General features: G+C 40.4%; 1 protein-coding gene and 1 long non-coding RNA gene across 11 annotated transcripts in view; one reads left to right on the top strand and one right to left on the bottom strand.

Moving 5' to 3' along the window:
- The window catches only part of FEZ2 (fasciculation and elongation protein zeta 2), a 62,112-nt gene extending 38,665 nt beyond the window's left edge, over positions 1 to 23,447 (bottom strand). For all 10 annotated transcript variants that reach the window (XR_014254284.1, XR_014254285.1, XR_014254286.1 and 7 more), the window contains exons 1-5: positions 23,149 to 23,447; positions 18,980 to 19,088; positions 11,995 to 12,111; positions 8,806 to 8,947; positions 7,225 to 7,493 (exon numbers count right to left, since the gene is read on the bottom strand). Coding sequence is in view for 2 of the 10 variants with exons in the window: in XM_082427832.1 (XP_082283958.1) it covers positions 7,225 to 7,493; positions 8,806 to 8,947; positions 11,995 to 12,111; positions 18,980 to 19,088; positions 23,149 to 23,402 (891 nt within the window). In the remaining 8 variants the exon portion in view is untranslated. The remainder of the gene's footprint in view (positions 1 to 7,224; positions 7,494 to 8,805; positions 8,948 to 11,994; positions 12,112 to 18,979; positions 19,089 to 23,148) is intronic.
- Positions 23,448 to 23,567: 120 nt separating this feature from the next.
- Positions 23,568 to 25,265, top strand: LOC309644301. Its single transcript, XR_014254364.1, has 2 exons — positions 23,568 to 24,011; positions 24,172 to 25,265. It is a non-coding gene; the product is annotated as an uncharacterized lncRNA (long non-coding RNA).
- Positions 25,266 to 25,328: the final 63 nt, after the last annotated feature.

Genomic DNA, 25,328 nt, shown 5'->3' with positions numbered 1-25,328 from the left:
CCGCCTGCCGAAGCAGGGGACACGGGTTCGAGCCCTGGTCCAGGAAGATCCCACATGCTGCGGAGCAACTAGGCCCGTGAGCCACAACTACTGAGCCTGCGCGTCTGGAGCTTGTGCTCCGCAACAGGAGAGGCCACAACAGTGAGAGGCCCGCGCACTGCGATGAAGAGTGGCCCCCACTCGCCACAACTAGAGGAAGCCCTCGCACAGAAACGAAGACCCAACACAGCCAAAAATATATAAATTTAAAAAAAAATTTGTTTCACATCTAAAATAATTCGTAATTCATAGGTATGAATTATTAAAACAATAAACATGACACAACTAAGTTTCTCTCCACTCTACAATGACTTTCCATTTTATGCCTAACACTAATTTTTAGGAATATTCTTTGAAATAAATAAATGCAGAGAAATACTATCAAAGATCACCAACAAATTATTGTTGAAAATGTGTTAGTATTTACATTCAAGTATGTATACAGGGCAGACTTTATCCTCTCAACTACCACTACTTAGAAAAGGGGAGGACACAGCCCTTTTCCTCCTTCTCCTCTGCCTTCTTTAAACTACCTTTTATCACTGTGTATAAATACAACGTGCCCGGAGCACTGCCAACATTTTAATTTTTTTCATTTACCCCCAATCTGGGGACAACTGGGCTACCTGCTGACTCTCTTCACCCAGCGTACTGGGCATCTGACACACACAGCACAAAGGGCTGTTGCCAGGTGGGGTGCCTGCGGCACGTGACTTGGAGATGGCTGGTCACCATCTGCGGGCACAACTCAGGCTGCTGGAGGGGCCCTAAGCAAAGGAGTAACTCAACACGCTCTTAGGATAAAACAAGGCTACATTTTATAATAAATTTTAGTCACAATATAGTGATCTCTTTATCTTCACAAACTCGCTTAAATGGAGTTTACATCTTTTCTAATTTTTAATTTTATCAAATTTTAGTCTAAATCAGGGGCTGGCAAACTTTTCTATAAAGGGCTAGATAGTAGATATTTTAGATTTGCAGCCCACACAGTCTCTGTCACAACTATTCAACTCTGTCCTTGTAACACCAAAGCAGTCATAGACTACATGTAAATGAAATGACATAGCTGTGTTCCAATAAAACTTTATTTATAAAACAGGCAGAGGGTTGATTTGGCCCTCAGGCAGTAGTTTGCTTTGCCAATCCCTGGGCTAAATCATCTTTAAAATTCCAAATTGAAAAGAAGGCACAACAACAACAAAAAGCCAGGTCCTTATTATTTTAAAAAGCACCAAATTCAAATAGTTGTGCCAGAACAATTCCTTCCAGGCTTATTGCTAGCATAAATTAGAACAACTTCAGAACAATCTAATAGTAGCTGTCTAAACAAAAATAAATTTCTCTTACCTTAAAGTCAGCTTTGGTCAAGATTAAATGAAGAAATATTACTGGGGCATTTTTGCATGTAAAAGAGAAACAAAATAGGTTGACTATTAGTCAGAATATGAGCTAAGTGAGTCATAAAGACAGATGGAGCAATGCATCTGTGAAAGAAAAATATACACAAGAAAGAGCATCTATCATCCAAGCCCTAGCTCCTCCTCATCCTTAAGCAGTTAGCTCGCCAACCCCCAAAAGCAATAAATTAGGATAATATGATTCTTTTTACAATGGAGTCACTGACTGCTAATACCCCAGAAGTTTTCAGAATAAACTTCTTCAGGTTAGATTGAAGGAATTATACATTTTTGCTGGTGGTGAGAGCAACACACTAGAACTCTCTCTTGAAAGTTCAATGTGATATGGACAACAGAAAAGATACTATACATTCCCATCTTTTCAATCCTAGACTTCGAATAAGAAGCCTTACACATAACTTTAATTTACAAACACTGGATTCTAAAGGAGGAAGTACGTCTGTTTTCATCCTTATAAGCTTACTAAGTAAAGTATGATGTTAGGCAGGTAAATACTAATGTCTTTACAACTTCAGATAACTCCAGATGACAACCACTACTAAATTACTTTAATTTTTTAAATTACTAATTTAAAGATAACTGATGTACTTCAACTTGTTCTTCTACTCATGTGAACTGCCACTGAAATTCAATGACCTGTGAATCTATTTGATATAAACAGAAGACTAGCCAAAAAAAAAAAATCCCTGATAGAACAATAATAATTCAAATACCACAAATCCTCTGGGATTCCATCTCCTTTATAGTGAAGTTTCAATTTAACAAACATGCATTAAGTGAAAAATTAGGTGAGGTGCTGGGGAAACAATGTGAATGAGCCTTTGGGAAGGCTGCACTCTTTTCTAAGGAGAGATTTAAGCGAATGATTACAATAGAATATAGTACTAGGACATAAGAAGTATGTGCACCCTCATAAATAAATAGGAAAAACAACTCAAATGTGATATAACAGGCAATGCACAAAAGAATACAGTCAATAGATCAAAACCTTATTTGCCTATCAGATCAGTATATATGAGAAGGTTAATAATATCCATCATAAGTTGGAGGTTTGGAGAAATGGCCAGTTACTTATGCTGTTACTGGGTAACGCTTATGTAGGACAATTTGAAAAGACTGTTTAAAACTGCATATTCTTTGACCTAAAAATTCCACTGGTTTTAATTTTTTGTCTGAGCAGAGGGTCAGTGCCCCTAACCCCTGATTAGTTCAAGGGTCAACTGTATTGCAGAAAAGGATATCCTTGAGTGTTGTAATTCACTTTTTCTTTCTGAATAAAGACAATATAAGTAGTTTGTTCCTATTAAAAAATAAGTAAACATTTAAAAATAAAAAATAAAAACATATCCACCTATTCCTCTAAACAAAAAATAAAATAAAATAAACTTAAAAAAAAAATTCCACTGGTTTTGGTGAATGAGTAGACTAGTTTCACTGACAAAAGAAATATATAAGGAATAAGTTCACCTTCAGGAAAATGGTAACATTAGTCTGATAAGATAAATTTCGATGCCCGCAAGATATTCAGGGAGAAATGTCTAGTAAACAGTTGGACATATAATAACTAGCATTTACTCAGGATATATGCTAGTCTTACATACATTATTTCATTTAATCCCTCCAAAATTCAAAGGAGTATGTACCCAGTGGCAGGATCATGATTCAAACACAGCTCTTAACCCAAAGTTCTTAATCAATATGCAATTCAGCCTCAATACATTTGGCACCTGGCAGAAAGATCCAAGGTAGAAATACAGATTTGCAAAAAAAAAAAAAAACAAAACTTTTCTTAACTATTTATTCATCAGGAATTTATTGAGTACCTAATGTGGGACCTGGGTATACCATGAAAATAAAGTTACATTTTCTATCCTTAGGGAACCTAACAGAGACAGACATGAAAACAAAAAATTGCAATATGATATGACAGTACTAACAGAAATAGTTAAGAGGAATAATACTAACCCCAGAAGGAGAGAGTTGTCAATTCTCCATTGGAGGAAGAGTCATCTAGAAAAGTTCTAAGAAAGGAAGACACTGCTTGACCATGATTTTGAAGAATGAGTTTAAAAAAAAAAAAAAAAAAAACCTCCCAAGTAGACAGTGGAAGCAGGAAAGGAGAAGGAGGGCTGTTCTAGGAAAAGGCAGTAGCATAAATAGAAGCATCACGGCCCAAAACAGCATAGTCAGTTCAAAGAAGTGCATGTGGGTCATCAAACCCATTAACAGACAGTGCCCTTCAGCCATTCCAGTCTCTACTCCCCACCCCTGTTTCTCTAGATTTTGAACAGGATAAAGGAGACAGAAAAGTTTTTGAATCTGTTGAGTCTCATTTGCCAAGGAGAAGATCTACTCTTCCAACCTCCCCTCCAAACAGAGAACTGGAGAGGGACAGAACAGCCTGCCCTGCCAATCAGGAGGGGCAGTGACACAGTGACCACCCCTTCAAAAACAGCTCCCCACAGCACTGCTAATAACCTTACCAAGCCTTTCGTTTTCTCTGTGGCATTTATTACTACCTGAAGTTACGCTGTCGATTCATTCTTTTCTTTGTTTAGCGCCTGTCTCCCTCATTAGAATGTAAGCTCCAAGAGGCCCAGGGCCTTGCCTATTTTATTCACCATTGTATCTTCAGTGTCTGGCACAAGAAAGACACTCTGCAAGTATTTACTGAATGAAGAGCTTTATCTTATCCAACATATAACAGATTACTTTAAAAATTAAAACAAATCAACATTTCACTTTTATAATACTCAGTATTTTATTTAATATTTATAAATAGCATCCCTAAGCCCCCTAAATTTTTTTCTCACTGCAGCAAATGTTTCAAACAAAGTATGTCTCCAAAATGAACACTTAAAGAGTTTAACTCAGTTCTATTCACACGCAGGTATTTCATTACAGTATCTCTGGACCTAAGAGAACAAGCTAGCAATGATGGATAAAGTGTGATACCAACTACAAATTGATGTTTTGTTTCAAAGAAATATGCTAAGGAAAAATGGCAGGAAGCTATTCCATGCTTAAGGAAAAAGTACAAGTCCTGCTAATAAAACATATCTAAGGTAGAAAGAAAAAAGTGACCAATGTTATTAGAAAACAGGTAAGGCACGATATCACCAATTCTTAGAAATTAGTATCACTGATGATAGCTAACTCATAGAGATCAGGCCTTGCCAAAACTGTGTATTATACAAAAGGTCTGGAAAGGAAGTTATCTTGGAATCTGTTTAGCCAACTGGCCAGTTCACTTTAAGGTTCTTTTGAGCCACCAACCACTATTTTCAGAATCATAGGTTTCAGGCTCCTTGTGTCACAAATGGAATGGTCTTTTGCCATCATTTCAGGCGTCAGAAAGAAGGAGGGAACTAGTACTACAAGTTTAGCCATGCCATTACTAGCCTGATTAAAGGTTTTGACACAAATAGATCAGAACTCAAGAAGCAACTTCACAAGTCCAAATATTGTGAAAAAAAAATTTACTGTTCCTATGAATCTATTTCAAGACTAATAAAGGTTCAAATAAGACCTAAACGTTGCCTTGTCAAATCCATTTCTCAATATAAATGCCATGTAAAATTACACAATGAATCCACTCTAACCTTTTTTATATGGGAGTTAGAAAAAGAAGCCCTTAAATGTCTCTAGGGATACATTTATTTTCCTCAGCCAAGTGTTAACAGGAATAAATGGAGGATTTACATGTAATCCCTAAAAGCAGATAGGCAGACATTACCAACCATGCTATGACTTTTTAACTAAGCATTTTATTTAATCACACTTGCATTATAGGGCGATTTAAAGGGTACAATTTTTTAAAAATCTGAGATACAAAATATTGTCCCTAATATTTTAAAGCAAACTTTCCAGGACTGTATATTCAAACAAATGTTTTGGTTTTTGCATGTTTTGGTGGGTTTTTTTTAGTTTGGTGGGTGCTGTTTTTTTCATTGTAGTCACTAGAAGTGACTAAACACTTTTCAACCAATACTACCAATTCTAAAAAGTATTTTGTTCCACATATCTGGCAACTTTTGCAAAGTCAGTTTATAAACTGTCTTTTCTATGTACAAACGACATTACACTAAGAAAATGTGCATTTACTCATAGGCCAAAAACAGCATAATGAATGGGCTAAATTGTAAGATTCTTTTTGTTTGTATTAACTCTCATTGGTGGCTCAGCACCCCAGAACTGCACTGTCTGTCCTCAATTCCACCAGAGTCTGATTAATGAGATCTATTTCTCTGATAAGTATTCTTTAGAAAAAAGTGAATCAAGACTTAGTCAAAGACAGAACTTTTATAATTGCAAACCATATAACAGCCAGTCTGTGATGATCTGCATTACCATGTTATCAATATTATGAATTTAAAAAGTACACTCCCTTTAGAAAAATGAATCCCTTTGCCCATCCAGAGCTCTCCCGGGTCTATCTGGGGTCTGCTAACAGACTGGGGTCGACAACTGCACTACAACCTTCAGAAAGGCCTTTGGATTGGAACTGAGTCCCAGGATGTGCCCTGGGAGGAGTTGTTCACCAGGTTTCAAAGCCTCTGTCAGGCCCCTCCACCTCTGAAAGATAAAGGCCCTGAAGTCCTGTAAGGCTCAAGATGGAGATTTCGAAGTCCCTGGTCTTAGCATTTGGACAGACCTGTTGTTAGCTCTTGGTAGTAGTGCGTGATATTGCATTTGGGCAGAGGCAAGTTCTCAGCCCAGGCCCCAATTCTCTATGGGCAACATTCTGTTATTGAGCACTCGAACATGTGGTTTACAAAATTAAAATCCTAGTGTTCTTACCAAAAAAAAAAAAAGGGTTTCTCTCCTTTTATTTTACTCTAAAAATAAAACCAACACTTCTTCACATACAAACAAGATAAAGGTGACAAGGTACAAGGTCTCAACTGATCAAAGAATAATGAAATGGCCATAAGACCAATAAGGAAATGCATCTCAAATACTTAACAAAGGTACAAGGTCTCAACTGATCAAAGAATAATGAAATGGCCATAAGACCAATAAGGAAATGCATCTCAAACACTTAACAGTTAATGTTTATAATGAAATTTAATCAAGTGAAGTTAACAGGACACCTTAAGAAAAATGAAAAGCAGAAAACAAAAAACTTCATACCAAGAGTCAAAGATTCAAATATCCTAAAGTTGTTTTCACCAGTCAATAATATTCTAGTCTGCCAAATACTAGGCCAAATGGCCGATGTCATGTAACTGCCTCTAACATCCTCACATTCCAACTTCACTCATAAATCAGGAGGAAATGGTTTACAAGTCAACCTATGCTTTTAGGCTCAGCACAGTTCAGCTACCTCTAAAAGCACCCCTTTTTCTCCTACTATACAACTCACAAGAGATAAGCAAAAACAAGAAAGCAATACCATTCATTTGCCCACCAGCCGAACATAAATCACCCCTATTAACATTATGATGTATTGAAATGGTCACCTGCTAAAGCTTCTTTTTCTTTCAAACATTCTCCTTTATTCCCCCTCTTCCTTCCACTTACCTCCCTCCTAAATATTTCAGCATTGAATTATCCAGATAACCATTATACACTCACCAAGAAAACACCTTTCTGAAGGAGCAGAGCACAGTGGCATTCTTGAACAGAATCCCTTTAGCTCTCTGGTGAGAAGCACCCCTACTCCTGTATGCATGGGCCCTGCCCGCCTCTGCTGGTCCAAAGCACTGGAATGACCACTGAAGCCGTTTCCAGTGTGCGATGTTACCTGCAAAACATCACTTACTGTGCCGGGCAGGTGACTTCTCTCGTTCTTCCCATTCTGAGAGCTGCTGTTCTTGAGTTTCTTTTTCTTTTTGGCTGTTTCTTTGTGCTCTTTCTGTTTGTTCTGCACTTCAATGAGAACTGAAATAAAGCTGTTCTTCACTTCCTTTTCAAACTCCAGTTCATCTCGCAGGGCCAGCTGCTGTACCAGCTCTTCAGAGTACTCCTTGATGGCCGTCTCGATTTCTTCCAGCAGTTCATTTAATTCAGATACAGACAGCCTTTTCACTCCTATGACCAAAAAGCAAAGCACAGCAGACACTAAGACCAAAATGTTTCAAGGCAGCACAACAAGGTGTTTAATGCCAAAGAGCAAAAAATCATATTCTAAGTAATTAAATTGTTCATGATCTTCTCAGACTCCTCAAACTTCTGGTGGGCAGGTCTGAGTAGAGGTAGGTGGGCAAAGTTACTTCTCAAATGGCTGAGAAGAAAAGTATGACAAAATTTTTTTACTTGTCTAAAAATCAGTAGAGCAATTATACTCCAATAAAGATGTTAAAAAAAAAAATCATTCCATGAATAGTAGTTCAGTCAAGACTTAATAAGCTTGTAAAAGAAAAAGAACAAACACAAAAGCAGAGGAAGGGTACAGAAAATACCTGCTGACAAGAAATCACAAGCAACTTAGCAGGGCTCTGGGACACTTCTGAAGAGAGGAGAAGGCAGTTTGAAAGAATTAAGCTAAATACATATTTTTTATTAATTTTCATTGGAGTATAGTTGCACTTTTTTTTTTTTTTTTTGTCGTAACGCGCAGCATATGGGATCTTAGTTCCCTGACCAGGGATCAAATTCGCACCCCCTGCATTGGAAGGCGGAGTCTTAACCACTGGACCACCAGGGAAGTCCTGGAGTATAGTTGCTTTACAATGTTGTGTTAAGCTAAATACATATTTAAACACATATGCCCCAATGTGTGAGTTTTATTGAGAATTGGGAAGATGAAGGGAAGAAACCCCCTTTCAGTTTTTTCTCAGCACTTCCCTTTATGTGAGAGGACATCATTGACGTTCTAACCCTCAGTACCTCAGAATATGACTGTATTTGGAGATAGGGTCTTCAAAGAGATAATTAAGTTAAAATGAAACCATTAGGGTGGGCCCTAATCCAATGTGACTGATGCCCTTAAAAATGAGAAGATTAGGACACAGATACACACAGGAAAGTCCATGTGAGGACAGAAGGAAGAGGCCTCAGAAGAAATGAGACCTGCTAACACCTTGATCTCGGACTTCTAGCCTCCAGAACTGTAAGAAACAAATTTCTGTGGTTTAAGTCGCCCAGCCTGTGATACTTTGTTAGAGCAGCCCAAGCAGACAAATACAGTACACTCAAAGGTGAGTATGACACAGTCCCTGAGCAATGATGAATATATGCCCCGAGTAGGCAGGGGCATATGTTATATACACCCTTCCCCCGGAAGGCAGGGGAAGGGTATATAACACAGCCTGTGAGAGCCAAAGACTTCTGGAGATGGTCCCACTACATGGCTGAGGTTTACAAAAGCACAAAGGGTACTGATTTAAGTCAGGCTTCTTACTCTCTTCATAACTGCTTGTACTAGACCTCTTAAGAGTTTGAATTTCCTGGGAAAGCATTGAAAGCCGATCTGACTGGGTGGGTGTTTCATCATCTTCTGGGTCTGGTGACTCCTGCATCATTTCTTCGATTTCTTCAATCACCTTCCAAAATACACAAACCACTGTTAATTAAATACACATAGGAAAAATGACCCAGCTGTAACACGGCACTCATCTGATGCAACCACAGTAGAAGTACACTAAATTCTCCATTAACCAAGAGTGTGCAGGAGTCGGTGTTCTCAATAACAAAAATTGACTGTAAGAGTACACATGGTTTACCAAAAAAAAAAAGTTACAATATACTAAACAGAAAAATAAACAAAATATGATTTAATATGTCCATCAGGATTCAGTAGGCCCTATCAGATCTTGTAATGTCTGAGAAATGGTGCTACAAACACACATATAATCTACTTCAGACATGCCAGAACCAGATCATAGTCATAGTTAAAAGAAAGCAAGTGACAGAAGATTTACCATATACCCCACATCCAAGTGCTCAATCTAAAGCTATTTAATAAAATTGACATAAAATTTAGAAAATACAACAGTGTAAAAAAATTTATATGTAAAGCAAGAAATTACCTCTATGGTAGCAAAATTTTCCTTTAACAGCAGAAAAAGAATTTCATATATTAATTCACTGGAAGATAAAGGTATATTTAAAGATTACTTTAAATGTAGAAGTTTAGAGAGGAAAAAAAAGCTACACGAAAGCAGGAAAATTTCAGAAATATATCTGCTTTTGAAACAATGATCCACTGTCATATACTGTGTTGCTCAAATCTTAGAGCAGTTTCTTGTCCTGTTCCAAATTCCAGAAGTTGAGAAGGATATAGAACTCAGTGAAAATTGGCTATTTACAATAGCCAAAACATGGAAGCAACCTAAGTGTCCATCAACAGATAAATGGGTAAAGAAGATGTGGTACATATATACAATGGAATACTACTCAGCCATAAAAAAAGAATGAAATAATGCCATTTGCAGTAACATGGATGGACCTAGAAATTATCACATTAAGTGAAGTAAGTCAGAGAAAGCCAAATATTATATGATATCACTCATATGTGGAATCTAAAAAATAGTACAAATGAACTTATTTACAAAACAAACAGACTCACAGACACAGAATACAAACTTATGGTTACCAAAGGGGAAGGGGAGGGGGAGGGATAAATTAGGAGTATGGGATTAACAGATGCACACTACCATATATATAAACTAGATAAACAAGGATTTACTGTATAGCACAGGAAACTATATTCAATATATAGTAATAAATTATAGTGGAAAAGAATCTAAAGATACAGATATATACATACATATATAAACAAATCATTTTGCTGTATACCTGAAACTAACACAATATTGTAAATCAACTATACTTCAATAAAAATAAAAATAATTTTTTTTAAAAAATGGACCTAAGAGTTTAAAAAAACTATTTAAAAAAATACAATATGAATCATCAAGCCTAACGTATAACACTTAGTACTAAGGAAAAACAGGTAAACCTGAGCGAGTGGGGATTATGCTAATTAGTAAGAAGAGTTTCCAAAACAGGCATTTTAAACAGGAAAATGAGACACTGAAAGAGGCTACAGAATCTGTTTCTCTCCATCCTTTTTTTTTTTTTTTTAATTTATTTACTTATTTATGGCTGCGTTGGGGTCTTCGTTGCTGCGCACAGGCTTTCTCTAGTTGTGGCGAGTGGGGGCTACTCTTCGTTGCGGTGCACGGGCTTCTCGTTGCATTGGCTTCTCTTGTTGTGGAGCATGGGCTCTAGGCACGCGGGCTTCAGTAGTTATGGTTCATGGGCTCAGTAGTTGTGGCTCGCAGGCTTAGTTGCTCCGTGGCATGTGGGATCTTCCCAGACCAGGGCTCGAACCCGTGTCCCCTACATTGGCAGGCGGATTCTTAATCACTGCGCCACCAGGGAAGTCCTCTCAGTATTAAAAGCAGAGATAGCGTATGGTTTTCAGGCAGAGTACGGAGGAGACAATGAACTTTCCCCGGAATATCAGGCTGTACCGCACTCAGCCCTCTAACTTACTATCTTGTTTTTTTTAAAGATTTATTGATTGATTGATTGATTGCTTTGTTGGGTCTTCGTTTCTGTGCGAGGGCTTTCTCTAGGTGCGGCAAGTGGGGGCCACTCTTCATCGCGGTGCGCGGGCCTCTCACTATCGCGGCCTCTCTTGTTGTGGAGCACAGGCTCCAGACGCGCAGGCTCAGTAGTTGTGGCTCACGGGCCTAGTTGCTCCGTGGCATGTGGGATCTTCCCAGACCAGGGCTCGAACCCATGTCCCCTGCACTAGCAGGCAGATTCTCAACCACTGCACCACCAGGGAAGCCCACTATCTTGTTTTTTAAGCACCATGCTCTTTCCAAGCTTCGGACAATCCAACCACAAATATGACTAAGAGGAGCATCAAAATGACACATTTTTAACGTACTCCTCCCAATCTTGCCACAATATCTCTCTTTACCGGCCTTGTCTTTCCAGCCTAAAAACACAGTGCGGTAGAACTCACAGTCCCAGTAGCCGTGGAACACTTGACTTCAGGAAGAAGCTCTTGCACCACAGTTTGACAATACAGCAGAAGTGGGAAGAGTATTTAGAAAATGAGAAAGCTGATTCAACTGGTTTTAAATGAATACAGGGTTGACATTATCAGAGCATTCCACAGGACTAATGCTCACTTCTCTCCTGGGTACACAATAAAGACTTCTAATAAGTGCTAATGATTTCTACATAGGTTTTAGAGAAACTAGATAATTTCTGCACAGATATAGTTTGCCCATGTCTGGTTAAATGTAAAGAAAGAAGAAAATTCACAGGATTTTTTCTGATTCCAGTGTAAGTAATAACCCTCTTTTAAAGTAACCCACTGTACTGCTTTAACAATGCTTATCTTGGAAAATTGCATATATTGAAAAATCTTCCCAACTAACATAATCCAGCTGCTTCAGATTACATCATATACTTTCTTCTTTCCTCAGGAGAAAACTGTTAAGCCTGTATTACCAGAAAATACAATAGAAATAAGTAAATTCCAACACCCCATCACTTATGGCCACAATAAGAAATCGTTTTTCAGGCGAGGATCCCTTCCCTTGATGGATGGGATTCTCCTTTGTACCTGGTCTGCCGTGAAGAGGGGCTCGTCGTTAACGCAGGAGACGATGATTGAATGCATATCCAGCTGTTCTCTCAGCTCCTCATCGTCTGAGGTATCAAAGAGCAAGCTGTCACTCGTCTAAAAACAAAAACTACCCACTGTTAAGAGGAGGACATTCTGATCACAACAAAGTCGAAGCATCTGGGTAAAGGAGGCTGCAGAGGGAAGCATCTGCTGAGAGCTTCAAAAGGCAGATATTATTACAGCTGCTCTGTACCAGGCAGTGTGTGAGGTGCTTTGCATAGTCATCTCAAACAGAAATGAGAGGAATGTAGAATAAATATGAAATTAAGGTGCTGCATATGTCCCCTCTTGCCCAAACGGACACACACTTAGCTATTTATTCCAAGGGGAAGAGTGTCTAGGAAGTACAAAAATATATGGTGTTCGATAGCAATTTGTAGGGAATTGTAGCAAATGGGGCGGGAGGGGCGGGAGACAGGGGCAAATGTTATTTAATTAATGATCTAATAGGAAGATTAGTATATGTAAAAATTCCACAGAAAACACAGAAGTTAGTTTGCAAGTAACTAACTTTAACAGAGTAAAAGATAAGTAATCAACTCCCTGGCAGATGGCAATTGTCCACGAGGATCATATTGAGCCCTTCCAGTTGAATATCTATCTCTTCTTCCAAAAAAGAGTATTTCTAGGTTCCAAAAATATCTTTAAACCAAACTACTGGAGATTTTCTCTTTGCCTCACTACCGTTTTTCTCCCCAATCTGTGCCCCCGGAGGCTGACCTTTATGAGCTACATCAAAGGATGCCCTTGACTTCTGGCTTCCAGGTGGGTTAACACACTGGTAGACACTAACAGGAGACTGGAAGGCAGGAGGGGAAGGGCTGGGCATTTATTCTGCTGTCTCCCTCCCTACCAGATTCCAAAGGCTGCAGCTCCTGTCCAGCTGACCTCTCCCCCATAGCTACTCTCCCCAGGTTCTGGTAACTTCTCCCTCTCCTTACCTCTCTTCATGCCTAAGGGTGCTAAAGGGCTGCTTGCTGTTGCCACCACCAGGGTATTGCACCATGTCTACCTCGTATGGTGTCTCTTAACCTGCCCACATGAATAACAACAGCCCCTATAATAATGACCTCACCTTTACTAACTATAAAGGCCTGACCTGGAAAACCCAGCAGATTAAAATGGACAAGTGATCATCTATCCATCATGACATGACCATTCAGACGATGAATAGAACAAAACTAGAACTCTATTCATCAGAAGGAGTGGCACACTGAGTTCCCAAAGAACAAATGGGCAACTAGGAACTACGTAAGAAGCAACCGTGTAGTTCTAGCAGATAGTACATAATTTAAAAAATATATATTTTACCTGGGAAAATTATTTACCAGTACAGAGGATATATATAAAAACTGAAGATACAATTGGATGGATGTAGGTCCCTACTGCCTCCCTAGCTCCTACAGGTCTGAAGTTTAATGGTGAATACACCCCACAGAATAAGAAACCTGCAGGTGAGAAGTGCAAAGAAAAACACTGACGTGCTGCCTTTCATAACATTAGGCTGGGGGAGGAGCCACATCAGCACTCCAGCTCTATCTGCTACCACATACTGCAATGCCATGCTGCATCACGGTGATGACACACCTCCACATTCGATTTCTCACTGCACCAGGCTAGGAAAGGCCTGGACATGGCCTTCAACATATGAAATTTCAAAAAGCTGTGTGGGGGAAGAAAAAAAAACCCTAAAAGCTTCCAGAGAGAAAAAACCATCACATTAAAAGGATCAGAAATCAACAGGTCATTTGAATTCTCAACAGCAACAAAAGAGACTTAAAAAATCAATGCAATTTCCATGTTTCAATAAATTCCACCCTAGAATCCTATATCCAGCTAAACTAACAATTAGGTAGGGGGCTAGAATAAAGAGATTTTCAGACATTCAATTTCTCAAAGAATTTACCTCTCAGGTACCCTTTCTCAGAAAGCCATGCAGAGTATGTTCCATTAAAACCAGGAGGAAAACCAAAAAGGAAGCAGACATAGGATCTAACACAAGAAAGAGGTGAAGGGAATTCTTATAATAACAGTGAAGTAAAGATCCCAGAATGATACTGTGGAGCTAAACTAGAGAGTAACCAGTTCAGATTAGAATTGTTACTGCAGAAGGAATCAAGAAAAGCATGAAAGAAAAAGAGAAAGAAAGCCTGACAGATTACCTAGTGTGTTTCACTTACTAAAATGACTTTTATGGCTCTGTTGAGGTTGAATTAGTGAGCTAATGATAACCTAAATCAACCACAAAAAGGCAATTATTACTACCTTAAGGAAAAACAAAAAAGCAAAAAAAAGAGGACACGCTGTGAACATTTATATAGTCAATATAGGGCTTCCCTGGTGGCTCAGTGGTTAAGAATCCACCTGCCAACGCAGGGGACACGGATTCAAGCCCTGGTCCGGGAAGATCCCACATGCTGCAGAGCAACTAAGCCCGTGAGCCACAACTACTGAGCCCTCGTGCCACAACTACTGAAGCCCATGTGCCTAGAGCCCATGCTCCACAATAAAGAGAAGCCATCGCAATGAGAAGCCCGCACACTGCAATGAAGAGTAGCCCCCACGCGCCACAACTAGAGAAAGCCCGCGTGCAGCAACAAAGACCCAACACAGCCAAAAATAAATAAATTAATTAATTTTTAAAAGAAAGGTCAATATGAATTATGAAGGTTAATATAACCAAAAATTTTGACATAATTATATTGGGAAGATGAGGGAAGCAAAAGTTTTTCTGAGGGTTGTGGTTGGAGGGCTAGAGGGAAGACTTTGAGAGTACTAAACCCTCATCCTCTGGGTAGAAAGTAAATGAATAAAGTCTAAGTTGAATAAAATCAAGTAAAATGATAGGAGAATGTTATCTGCTGGACGAAACAGTTGAAGTAGTTGAAAGTGGTTGCCTCTGGTAAATGAAATCAAGGATGATGAGGTAAGTAGGGCAGAGGCTGCTTTTTCATGTTAAGTCCTATGGCTTTAGTTCACTTTTTTAAACTAGACAGTTATCCTGTTAATAAGAAAGGAGAAAGGTCAAGAGATTTGGCTCTTGATGAGAGAGGATGTTTGATTTCAAGATAGTAGAAGTGGAGATGAAAAGTGCCACACGAGGGTGTACGATGATGTAGAGTACCTAACAATTACATTCACTGATCCTAAAACTTCAACACCCTCCCCCAAAATCACAACTCTATGTTGTGACTTGAGGACCATAGTTTTGTCTTATTTTTCCCCTTATAGACAAATGAAAGTTTTAATTTTAAAATTACTCCTAAGGAAGCCATTATTATCTTCTGTTTCTACTCTTGAAGATAAAAAGGTGCATTAAACAAAGTCCCTGTCCCTGAAGAAATCCTCATGATAGAAGGAAAAACACGGCACAGGAATTGTTCCTAAGGCAAAATGATTTAGAAGCATTCTATCACATACGCATGATCAAGAATGGCACTGGATTTAGAACAGGTTTACAGCTATTGCCAAAACACATGAGTGATACCAATAAGCCATTAGAATAAATTTCCATGACAACAGAAATAATTATCCCAGACCATCTTTCCAGAGAGGGAGCCAAGCCCATTCCCCACAGAGATGGCATATGCTAAGGGCTGGAATCCCTTTCGGGCTTTGAAAATTAACCTTGACTGTCATGGGTATCATCATTCATGCTCCCACTCGGCATCAATGTGCCTCTTTGCCAAACATTCCCATCACTCCTTCCTATGCCAGGTTTAGATGCAGAGCCATGGTTCTGTTTCCCTCTATAAAACTGAAGCTGCCTCAAATGGAAAAAATGTGCCCATGTAAGAACTTGGAATGTACCAGTTGCCTTACTCCAGAAAAGACCCATCAAATTTAAAAGTGTGCCATCTCAAACATCAATGAAAAAAAAATTAAAAACAAATCTAAAAACTAAAATAATAAAAAAATAAAAAAATAAAAAAATAAAAACAAATCTAGGGAACTATGGTTTCCTGTTTTTCTCATCCTAACCAAAAAGAAACCTCTTCCCCTTTTGTCAAAAATTTCATATAGGGGACTTCCCTGGTGGCGCAGTGGTTAAGAACCCACCTGCCAACACAGGGGACAGGGGTTCGAGCCCTGGTCCGGGAAGATCCCACATGCCGTGGAGCAACTAAACCCGTGAGCCACAACTACTGAGCCTGTGCTCTAGAGCCCACGAGCCACAACTACTGAGCCCATGCGCTACAACTACTGAAGCCCGTGCACCTAGAGCCCGTGCTCCGCAATGAGAGAAGCCACCGCAATGAGAAGCCTGCGCATCACAACGAGGAGTAGCCCCCACTCGCCGCAACTAGAGAAAGCCTGCGCAAGCAATGAAAACCCAACACTGCCCAAAATAAATAATAAAATAAATTAAAAAAATAAAAATTTCATATAGATACTGTTATACAACTGGAATAATCTAAAGAATGCTTCTGAAAGGTAAATTGTGCATAGTTAGTTATGAAGAGAATAGAGCACACAGTTGGCAACTTCCCAGGTTAAAAAAATTAATTATAGGGCTTCCCTGGTGGCGCAGTGGTTGAGAATCTGCCTGCCAAGGCAGGGGACACGGGTTCGAGCCCTGGTTTGGGAAGATCCCACATGCCGCGGAGCAACTAGGCCCGTGAGCCACAACTACTGAGCCTGCGCGTCTGGAGCCTGTGCTCCGCAACAAGAGAGGCCGCGACAATGAGAGGCCCGCGCACCGCGATGAAGAGTGGCCCCCGCTCGCCGCAACTAGAGAAAGCCCTCGCACAGAAACGAAGACCCAACACAACCAAAAATAATAAATAAATAAATAAATATTTAAAAAAAAAAAAAAATTAATTATATGCTACCTAATAACATGGTTGCTTCTTATATCGTACCTTGTTGTGCATTTGTTCTTCAGGAACTTAATGTGTGCTACTCATTCCTGAGGACTAGACTTCTCATCTCAGTTGTATTCAACACCTGGGTGGTCATGTCAAGACAGACAGATGTTAGATGATCACTTGTCCATTTTAACTTGCTGAGTTTTCCAGGTAAGGCTTTCACAACCAGTACTAGTACTAAACTGCACATCATTACTAATCACTACCCTTGGCTATGCCGTTGCTCTAGCACTGAAAACAGTCAAAAGGCAGATAAAGGGAGTGACGCCCCCAGAGGTAACCAAATAACAATATTCAATGAAACTGGATTAGAGTGTTCCATTCATGCTACTAATGTACTTCCCTTTGAAACTATGAAAAGATCTCTTCTCTACTATTTTTTAATATGTCAAACAAAAAAGTACTCATTGACCGGCTATTGTGGATTCAACACTATGTTAAATAATATAGAAAACATTCAAAAAAAACTTTCCACCATGGTCTCTGACCTTATATAGCCTCAACTGATGAGATTATTCATTTGTTCACTCAACAAACACTTGTCTTAGTAATCAGTATGTGCCAGGCACAGTGGTGGTTACTGGAAGACAAATACAAAGATACCTACCAGGAGGTTACAACCTAATGACAGACCCAGATACATAATAAGAGAACACAATAATGATTTGAGACACGGACAAAGTACTGTGAGGACCAGCACGCAGGAGACTAGGGGGCTAAATTCTGTGGGACAGATAAGTCCTTTACGATTTTCACACCCCAACAAGCGTAACCGGTTCCCACAGAGAGGAGTGCATTTTCCTTCCGTGCCAGGATTGAGGCCATGGCAAAATGACCGTCTGTCAGAGATGCTGTAGATGGGGATTCCCCCCAAATGAGAGACTGGATTAAGTGTCCTTTAAAGTCCCTTCCAACTCTAAAATTATATAATTCCATGAGATCAGCAAAGGCTAAAACAGTAATAGGAAGCTTCAGAGAGGAAGGGAAACTTGAACTAAGCCCAGAATGATAGCTAAGATGCAAATAAACAGAAGACAGATCATAAGATATTTTGTTTTATTCCTTTCCCTAAATGTATGTCAGGTCAGCCTGCAAAACAGCTTAAGGGGATTAATAATTGGTACAAATAATAAATCCTATATCTACTAGAATACAAAGAAATATAGTCAGAATTATATATTTTACAAGAAAATAGTAGGGAGCAAGCTTTTCTGAATCACATTTTTAAGAAAATCATTTCAGAAAATGATTTAAAATACTCACATCCCTACTGCATTATACTCCCAGTAATTACACAAATATACTTAATGAAACACAGAGCATGCCAAAAGACCTGGCATGAGCTGACATTGCTATTTGATGAAGAATTTAAAGAGTCAGGCCCTGAAACTTCCCTTTGGCCTCGTTTCTCATCAGCTTTAAACCACACTGTGATTTTCCACTTAAAGCAATTCTCTTCGTTTTTCTGTCTGCCTTGTTGTCCTATCACCTGTGCTCACACTTCTTACTCAAGGTGTCTTCACTTTACAGTTCCAAGACATATATAGCAGCCTCCAACAGGTAGCCAAGAACACATTAAAAAGCCAAGAACCGAAATCTTTTAAAGGTTCCCCAATATTCACAGAAAAACACAATCTTCAGACGATATGTCACATCTAGCAAGTCATTAAATTCATCAGGAAGTTAACTCTCTGTAGATATTCCAGTACCCTCTATATATTAAATCAAAGGCTAGGGTTCTTACTGAGTGTTCTCAGCACATCAAAATTATGTTATTTAAGCTGGAAAAAAATGCTGATCATTGCTGTTCATACACAGGTGATGAAAATTTACCTAAACATAAAACAGTTGAGTGTGTGCTGGGGAAGAATTGGAGGGAAGTGCTAGCAAGCTGACAGTAGCAGAACCGAGATGGCAAAAGAGGGCCACTCCAATTGCGATAAGCTTGGAAATAAGAAGCAACTCAACCAACTGTGGTTAAACAGAAATGCTACTTTTTAGTTCCATTATCAGAATCAGTTATTCAGAAACTACTGGTGCAATTCCTAACTTACCCTTTTTTCTGAGAGGTTCAGAGTAAGCAAATGTAAGGTCCTAGTATGGGATGACTTCCAGTCTACAGGCATTACATTTCCGTAATTATCTGTCAGGGCATTCCAAATCCTTAAAAAGAAGAAAACTACAATCAATGAAAGTTAACATTCTGTATGTCATTATTAAACAGATACCTAGTACTACAGTGAGAGACCAAAAAGTATCAAAGCAGAAAAACAGGAGGCTATTGTTTCTCAGAAAAGCATCAACAAAGTAGAGGCTCCAGAAAAAGACAAAAGGAAAATCCTATCACTGGGCCTGACAAGAAGTCCTGAGGGAAGGTGACAGGACATAGAAAACTCTCACAAAGTCGAGAGCTGACATTTCCACTGTATCGTGTGCCAGGCTCTAAGTAAGCAATTTACATATATTCTAAGCAATTTACATACATTAACTCATTTAATCCTCAAAAACAGTATTCTGAAGAACTGTTATTATCCCCATTTGACAGATAGAAACTAAAGCACAGGAAGGTTAAACAATGTTTCTCAAGCCAAAACATGTAGTAAATACACTGTGCTTTATACTTATTTTTCTTCTGTAACTTCCAAACATATAGACTATTTCATAGAATGAATAATCTCTAACCAAAGAGAAAGAATTTTCTGGAGAAAGAATTCAGTCTCAATGTGAGACTAGGGTTTAATATCTAATTTATAATAGACTAAGACTAAGATAAGATGAAAAGGGAAAGAAAGGGAGTTCACAATAAAATGCAGATTATACCCAGTGCAGTTACCCTTCCTTATTATCAAACAGCATTTTGGGGAGGCAACAGGGTAAAATGAAAAGGGCACTTGACTAAATTCAGAAAACAGACTTGTCTACATTCATCCTCAATGAGTCTTTGACCATGTCCCTTAACCTCTGTAGGTGTTAGCTGGACTTTTTCAAACGAGAAGCTTGGACAAGAATAGCAGACATTCCTTCCAGCTCTATTACTCTAAGCATTAATTCAAATGAGTTGTATTGAGAAAAGTCCCAAACCACACCGGAATAAGGACTGCAAACTCCAATTTCATGACCAAAATTCATTTCAGTCCCAAAGTATTAACCAGCATTCTTCTTTTAAATGACATTATATGAAAAACATAAGTTCAGAAATATAAATGAGATGAAATTTAATTAGGGTAAGTAAAGTTAAACACTACACATATAAGCTACTTAATGGCCAGAGATACACACATACAAGTCATAAAGAAAAAACCAAAAAAACCAAAAACACCCTAACATTTATAACAGGTATCCAATTGTGAATAAGCCACTAAAAAATTGGGTGGGTTTTATTTCCAAGCATGTAAGATACTAGGATACAAAAACAAGACCACCGGGGACATAAAAATAAGAATGCAAGCTTTAAAATAGAGAAACAACATACTGATTTAATGAATTGGGATTTGGTGCTGAAGAGAAGAAGCAATGTGACCACAACTGCCAAAAATTCCAAAATGATGTCTGGCTTTGGAATGCACATTAGCCTCAATGAAAATGTGAACCCAAAAAGCTCTAGAAAACTGGCTCATTTACCCAGAAAATCTCCCATATGCATGGTTCATTCCTATCCTCCTCTCAGCAGGAATCATCTCCTCTAATGCCAATGTGCTCAAATTGGAAACAACACTTCTGGATGCTAAACTTGCTGGGTTTCTCTGGCCCACATCTTCCTGGGTAAAAGATTTGCAAATACTGAATAACTGACCATGTATCTAACCCTGGGTAGGAACTACTAGCATATTCTAGTAGGTGAAGACAGTCCAGAGTTTTTGAGGTTTGTTTTGTCTGCTTGTTTGCTCCTTCTTAAATGAGGCTATAATAAAAGGACAAGTGGAGTGTAAGATTTCATGTAGAACTGACTGTGGGTGAATTTGATCTACCAAGAAAATGAAGCACAATTCACAGTCCTCTATCTTCACCAGGGCCAGAACGTTTGTGGTTGGAAAGACATAGGGCCGAGTTAACTGAAAGATTTGCAGAATTCTCCAGTCAAGACATGAACTGCCTTCGTCCTTATCATAAAGTATTACAGCCAGTCGTAAACAACTAGCAGGGCAGCTCTTTTCCAAAGGTCAAAGTCCTGCTGACATTGAATCCCACACCAGACCCTACTAAAGTAAAACTTTAGCAGATAAGCACAATCTGTATTTAACCAAAACTAAAACCAGGACTCAGAAGTGAAATAAAGTGCCCTAAGGCAAGGCACTATCTGGGTGAAAGAATTCTCAGCCCTCTCTAGTGAAAGAAACAGGAATTGACTCTATCAAGCAATGGAGAGCAGATTTATGCAATAGAACAGGGACAATGCGAGTGGTGAGCAACCCCAGCTCAGAAAAGAGAGACAGATTTTTTATGCATTCCCAAATCAAGCGACATGCTGTACCACCAACATAACATCTACTATCTACTAAACCATTATCAAGAGTAACAAAACTTTTTAAGTTTTATATCAACCAAAGATTTAAGCAAAGGCTAAAATACACTACTTCTCAGACAGTACAGGTGATGCAAAAATAGGGAATCTTATCTGTGTACAAACCACTAATCTGTTTTGAGAAGTTATTCTTGATAAACCCAAATGTATAATAAATATAATTTTAAAATCCAGAGAATGTCCTGAGTCTAGTGATTCCGAGTATACAGATCTATGTATAACACTACCTTCTCTTTGGGAATAGACTGTTTAAAATGTCATCTTTTGCCACTGATTGCATGCATATCTGTGTGTGTAATATCCAATCAAAAACTTTTCCTTCTATGCCCGGGCAGAACAGTGTACAGAGGTAGCAATGAAAAGATATAGTCTCCAAGCATAGCTGGGCCTGAACCACTGCTAAGCTATGTTTACAGGCCCCCATTCCCAACCCCCTCTTCCTGATAAATCTTCTGATTCACAGAGGAAACTGACAAGCCCCTTTCTATGCCCATGAATCCTTCTCTCAAGAATTCTTCCCTAACCTCTCCATCCCTTCAATGCTCTGAAAACCCACCCCTACACACAACCTCAGTGTTTACTCCATAATTTCATCCTCAGCCTCTCCAGGGCTCCTCTCCCCCTACATTACAATATTGTCAAATTCCCTCACTTTCATCATTCCTTTCTGTATCTTCTGGAGTAAAACTATGGTACATAATTACAACCCTTATCTAACCAAATTATAACTGGGTTTCTGGGCAGTTAAATAACCTCTGTCCCTCCATTCCCCTAGCTCTCATAAAGCCCTGCGAATTTGCTATCATTGCACTTAGATGATTCTGTAATAATTACCTGTTTATGCATTGGTCTCCCTACCAGACTAGGAGATCCTTGCTATTAATAACCAGAGCTTTTCCTTTATGCCTCTGTGGGAACTCACACTCAACCTGGGCTCTCAGATGGAGCCAATAAATTCCTGTGGCAAAAACGCTGCTTCAACGTCAGTACCTTTGCATGTGCTGTATCCCTGAGCTAGAATGCTAGACCTTTTTTCACCTGCCAGGCAAACTCCCACTCACCCATCAGGGTCCAGTTCTCACACTTCTTTCCCTATGAAGTCCTTCCTGACTCTCTCTCTCTCACACACACACACACACACTAAATCTCCTATATTTTGTACATATATCCATTAGAGCGTTTGTCATACCCATACAAATGTTTGTTTACAAATCTAGCTCCCACCCTAGGTTGCCCTCTGCTTGAGAGGGGTAATGTCCAGTCATCGTGGTATTCCCAGTGCGAAGCAGCCTCTGGAACGTAGCCGGCGCTTAAAAAATGCTAGTTGAATGAATGAATGTCTACACATGTGCCCGAGGAGATACTATCTCTAAACTACGGGGCTCTGTACAAGACTCCCATCTAAACCAAACAGGAGTTGGTTTCTAGGAAGGAGGAGGACGTTTAAGGGTTCGTTGGGGGCCAGGGGAGCAGGGGGATTTAAATAGCCAGGGGCGCAGAGGCCGAAAGCCCCAAGGAAGGAGGTGGGAGAACACGGAGGGGCGGGACCCCGGAGTTGATGGAGGCGGAAGGAGGGTGCGGGGAGGAGCCTGCGGCCAGAGTCCCGCCGAGGCTGTTGACTGAGGGCCTGCGGGCAGGGCGAGGGGCTGGACGAGGGGCAGAGGAGGCTCCCGCCCGCTCCCGGCCGGGACCCGCACTCACTCGTCCCCCTGCAGGAGGCTGCACTCGGTGATGGGCCGCACGGCCGCCCTGGGGGGCTCGGCACCCGGACCCAAGGGACGGAAACACAGGCTCAGCTTTTCCTCCAAGCTGCAGGCCAGCGCTGGGAAGCCGTCGCCTCCCCCGCCCGGACCTGCTTCGGCCTCGGGGCTCGCGTTACAGTTCTCCTGGTCCTGGAGGCTCAGGGCCGGCTCCTGGAACTCATAGAAATCCTGCCAGTCCCCGTCCGCCGCCATCGCCGCCTGGTGCAGTCGCGCGCCCCGCCGCGCCACGCCCCACCACGCCCCGGCGCCGGCCCCGGCGCCGGCCCCGGCGCCGGCCCCGGCGCCGGCCCCGCCGTCTGGCCCCGCCCCCGAAGTACCGCCCCGCCCGAGGCCCCACCCCCTACCTCCCGCGGAGGCTTGGACCTCTCCCGGGCCTTGCAGCCCCGGGGTCTTCCCTTCTCCTGAGTCTTCTTTGAGTTGAGCGCTGGTCCCGGTAGAAAGGAAAACTTTAACTGCGTTGAGTCACTTCCTATAGTCTATCATTCAGGAATAGCTTTACTCTAAGATTTCCTTAGTGGGAACCTGGCCTAAATGTGGCTAAAATAAAGGACTTTTTTAAACTTGCACCCAGTGTCAGATTTCTCCCCAAATCATTTCCCCAAAGTAATCTGGCTCCTTTGGTAACTTTTCAAACAGAAGAACAGCAATAGTCACTTGGAAATGCTTAAATGGTACCAAAATTCATTCCACAAATATTTTATGTCTCCCACGTGTAAAGCACGTGCTAGACCCTCTGCAACATACAAAGATGAACAATTATGCGAGTTAATATTTGCAAAGCACTTGGAACAGTGCCTGACAGTAAGTACCAAATGTGTATGTTTTATAACTAATACATGACTGCTCCCTACAACGGGCTTACAATGCAGTTAGAGTGATAAAACTGGAAAGCGTTTATACCAAAACGTATAATTGGGAGTAGAGAGTTACTGTTTAATGTGTATTGAATTTGTTTTGCAAGATGAAGAGCATTGGAGATGGTTACTCAAGAATATAAATGGGTTTCCCTGGTGGCGCAGTGGTTGAGAATCTGCCTGCTAATGCAGGGGACACGGGTTCGAGCCCTGGTCTGGGAAGATCCCACATGCCGCGGAGCAACCGAGCCCGTGAGCCACAACTACTGAGCCTGCACGTCTGGAGCCTGTGCTCCGCAACAAGAGAGGCCACGATAGTGAGAGGCCCGCGCACCGTGATGAAGAGTGGCCCCCGCTTGCCACATCTACAGAAAGCCCTCGCGCAGAAACGAAGACCCAACACAGCCAAAATTAAATAAAAATAAATAAATTTAAAAAATAACTACACAGGGGACTTCCCTGGCAGTCCAGTGGTTAGGACTCCATGCTTCCACTGCAGGGAGCATCGGTTCCATCCCTGGTCGGGGAACCAAGATCCCACATTAAAAAAAAAAAAAAAAAAAAAAAAGAATATAAATGTACTTAATACCACTAAACTGTACACTTGAATATGGTTAAGATGGTAATTTTATGTTATGTGTATTTTACCATCAAAAAAAAAAAATTAGGGGAAAAGATATAATTCTAAGGGAGTGTAAATATGTAGAGGCAACAAATACCTAGGAGCTGATAGAAGCAGTATCTTTGGACTGCAGTAATCAAATACTTCATTTAGGAATCGGAACATAGTTGGGTCATAAAAGATGAATTCCTATTCTGAAAAATAAATACGAAGTTAATAATAGAAAATAAGATTTTCCCAGACATGCTCTGTCCATGTCTTGACAACATGGGAACCTATCCTCAAGAATACATGTTAGGGGGCTTCCCTGGTGGCGCAGTCGTTTAGAATCTGCCTGCCAATGCAGGGGACACGGGTTTGGGCCCTGGTCTGGGAAGATCCCACATGCCGCGGAGCAACTAAGCCCGTGAGCCACAACTACTGAGCCTGCGCGTCTGGAGCTTGTGCTCCGCAACAAGAGAGGCCGCGACAGTCAGAGGCCCGTGCACCGCGATGAAGAGTGGCCCCCGCTCGCAACTAGAGAAAGCCCTCGCACAGAAACGAAGACCCAACACAGCCATAAATAAATAAATAAACAAACAAATACATACATACATACATGTTAGAGGCTTCCCTGGTGCCGCATTGGTTGAGAATCTGTCT

Source organism: Balaenoptera physalus (genome assembly GCF_965194825.1).
Source record: "Balaenoptera physalus genome assembly, chromosome: 15".
NCBI classification, from domain to species: Eukaryota; Metazoa; Chordata; class Mammalia; order Artiodactyla; family Balaenopteridae; genus Balaenoptera; species Balaenoptera physalus.
Note: the sequence above shows the minus strand (reverse complement) of the source record. Positions and strands in the feature narration are given on the sequence as shown.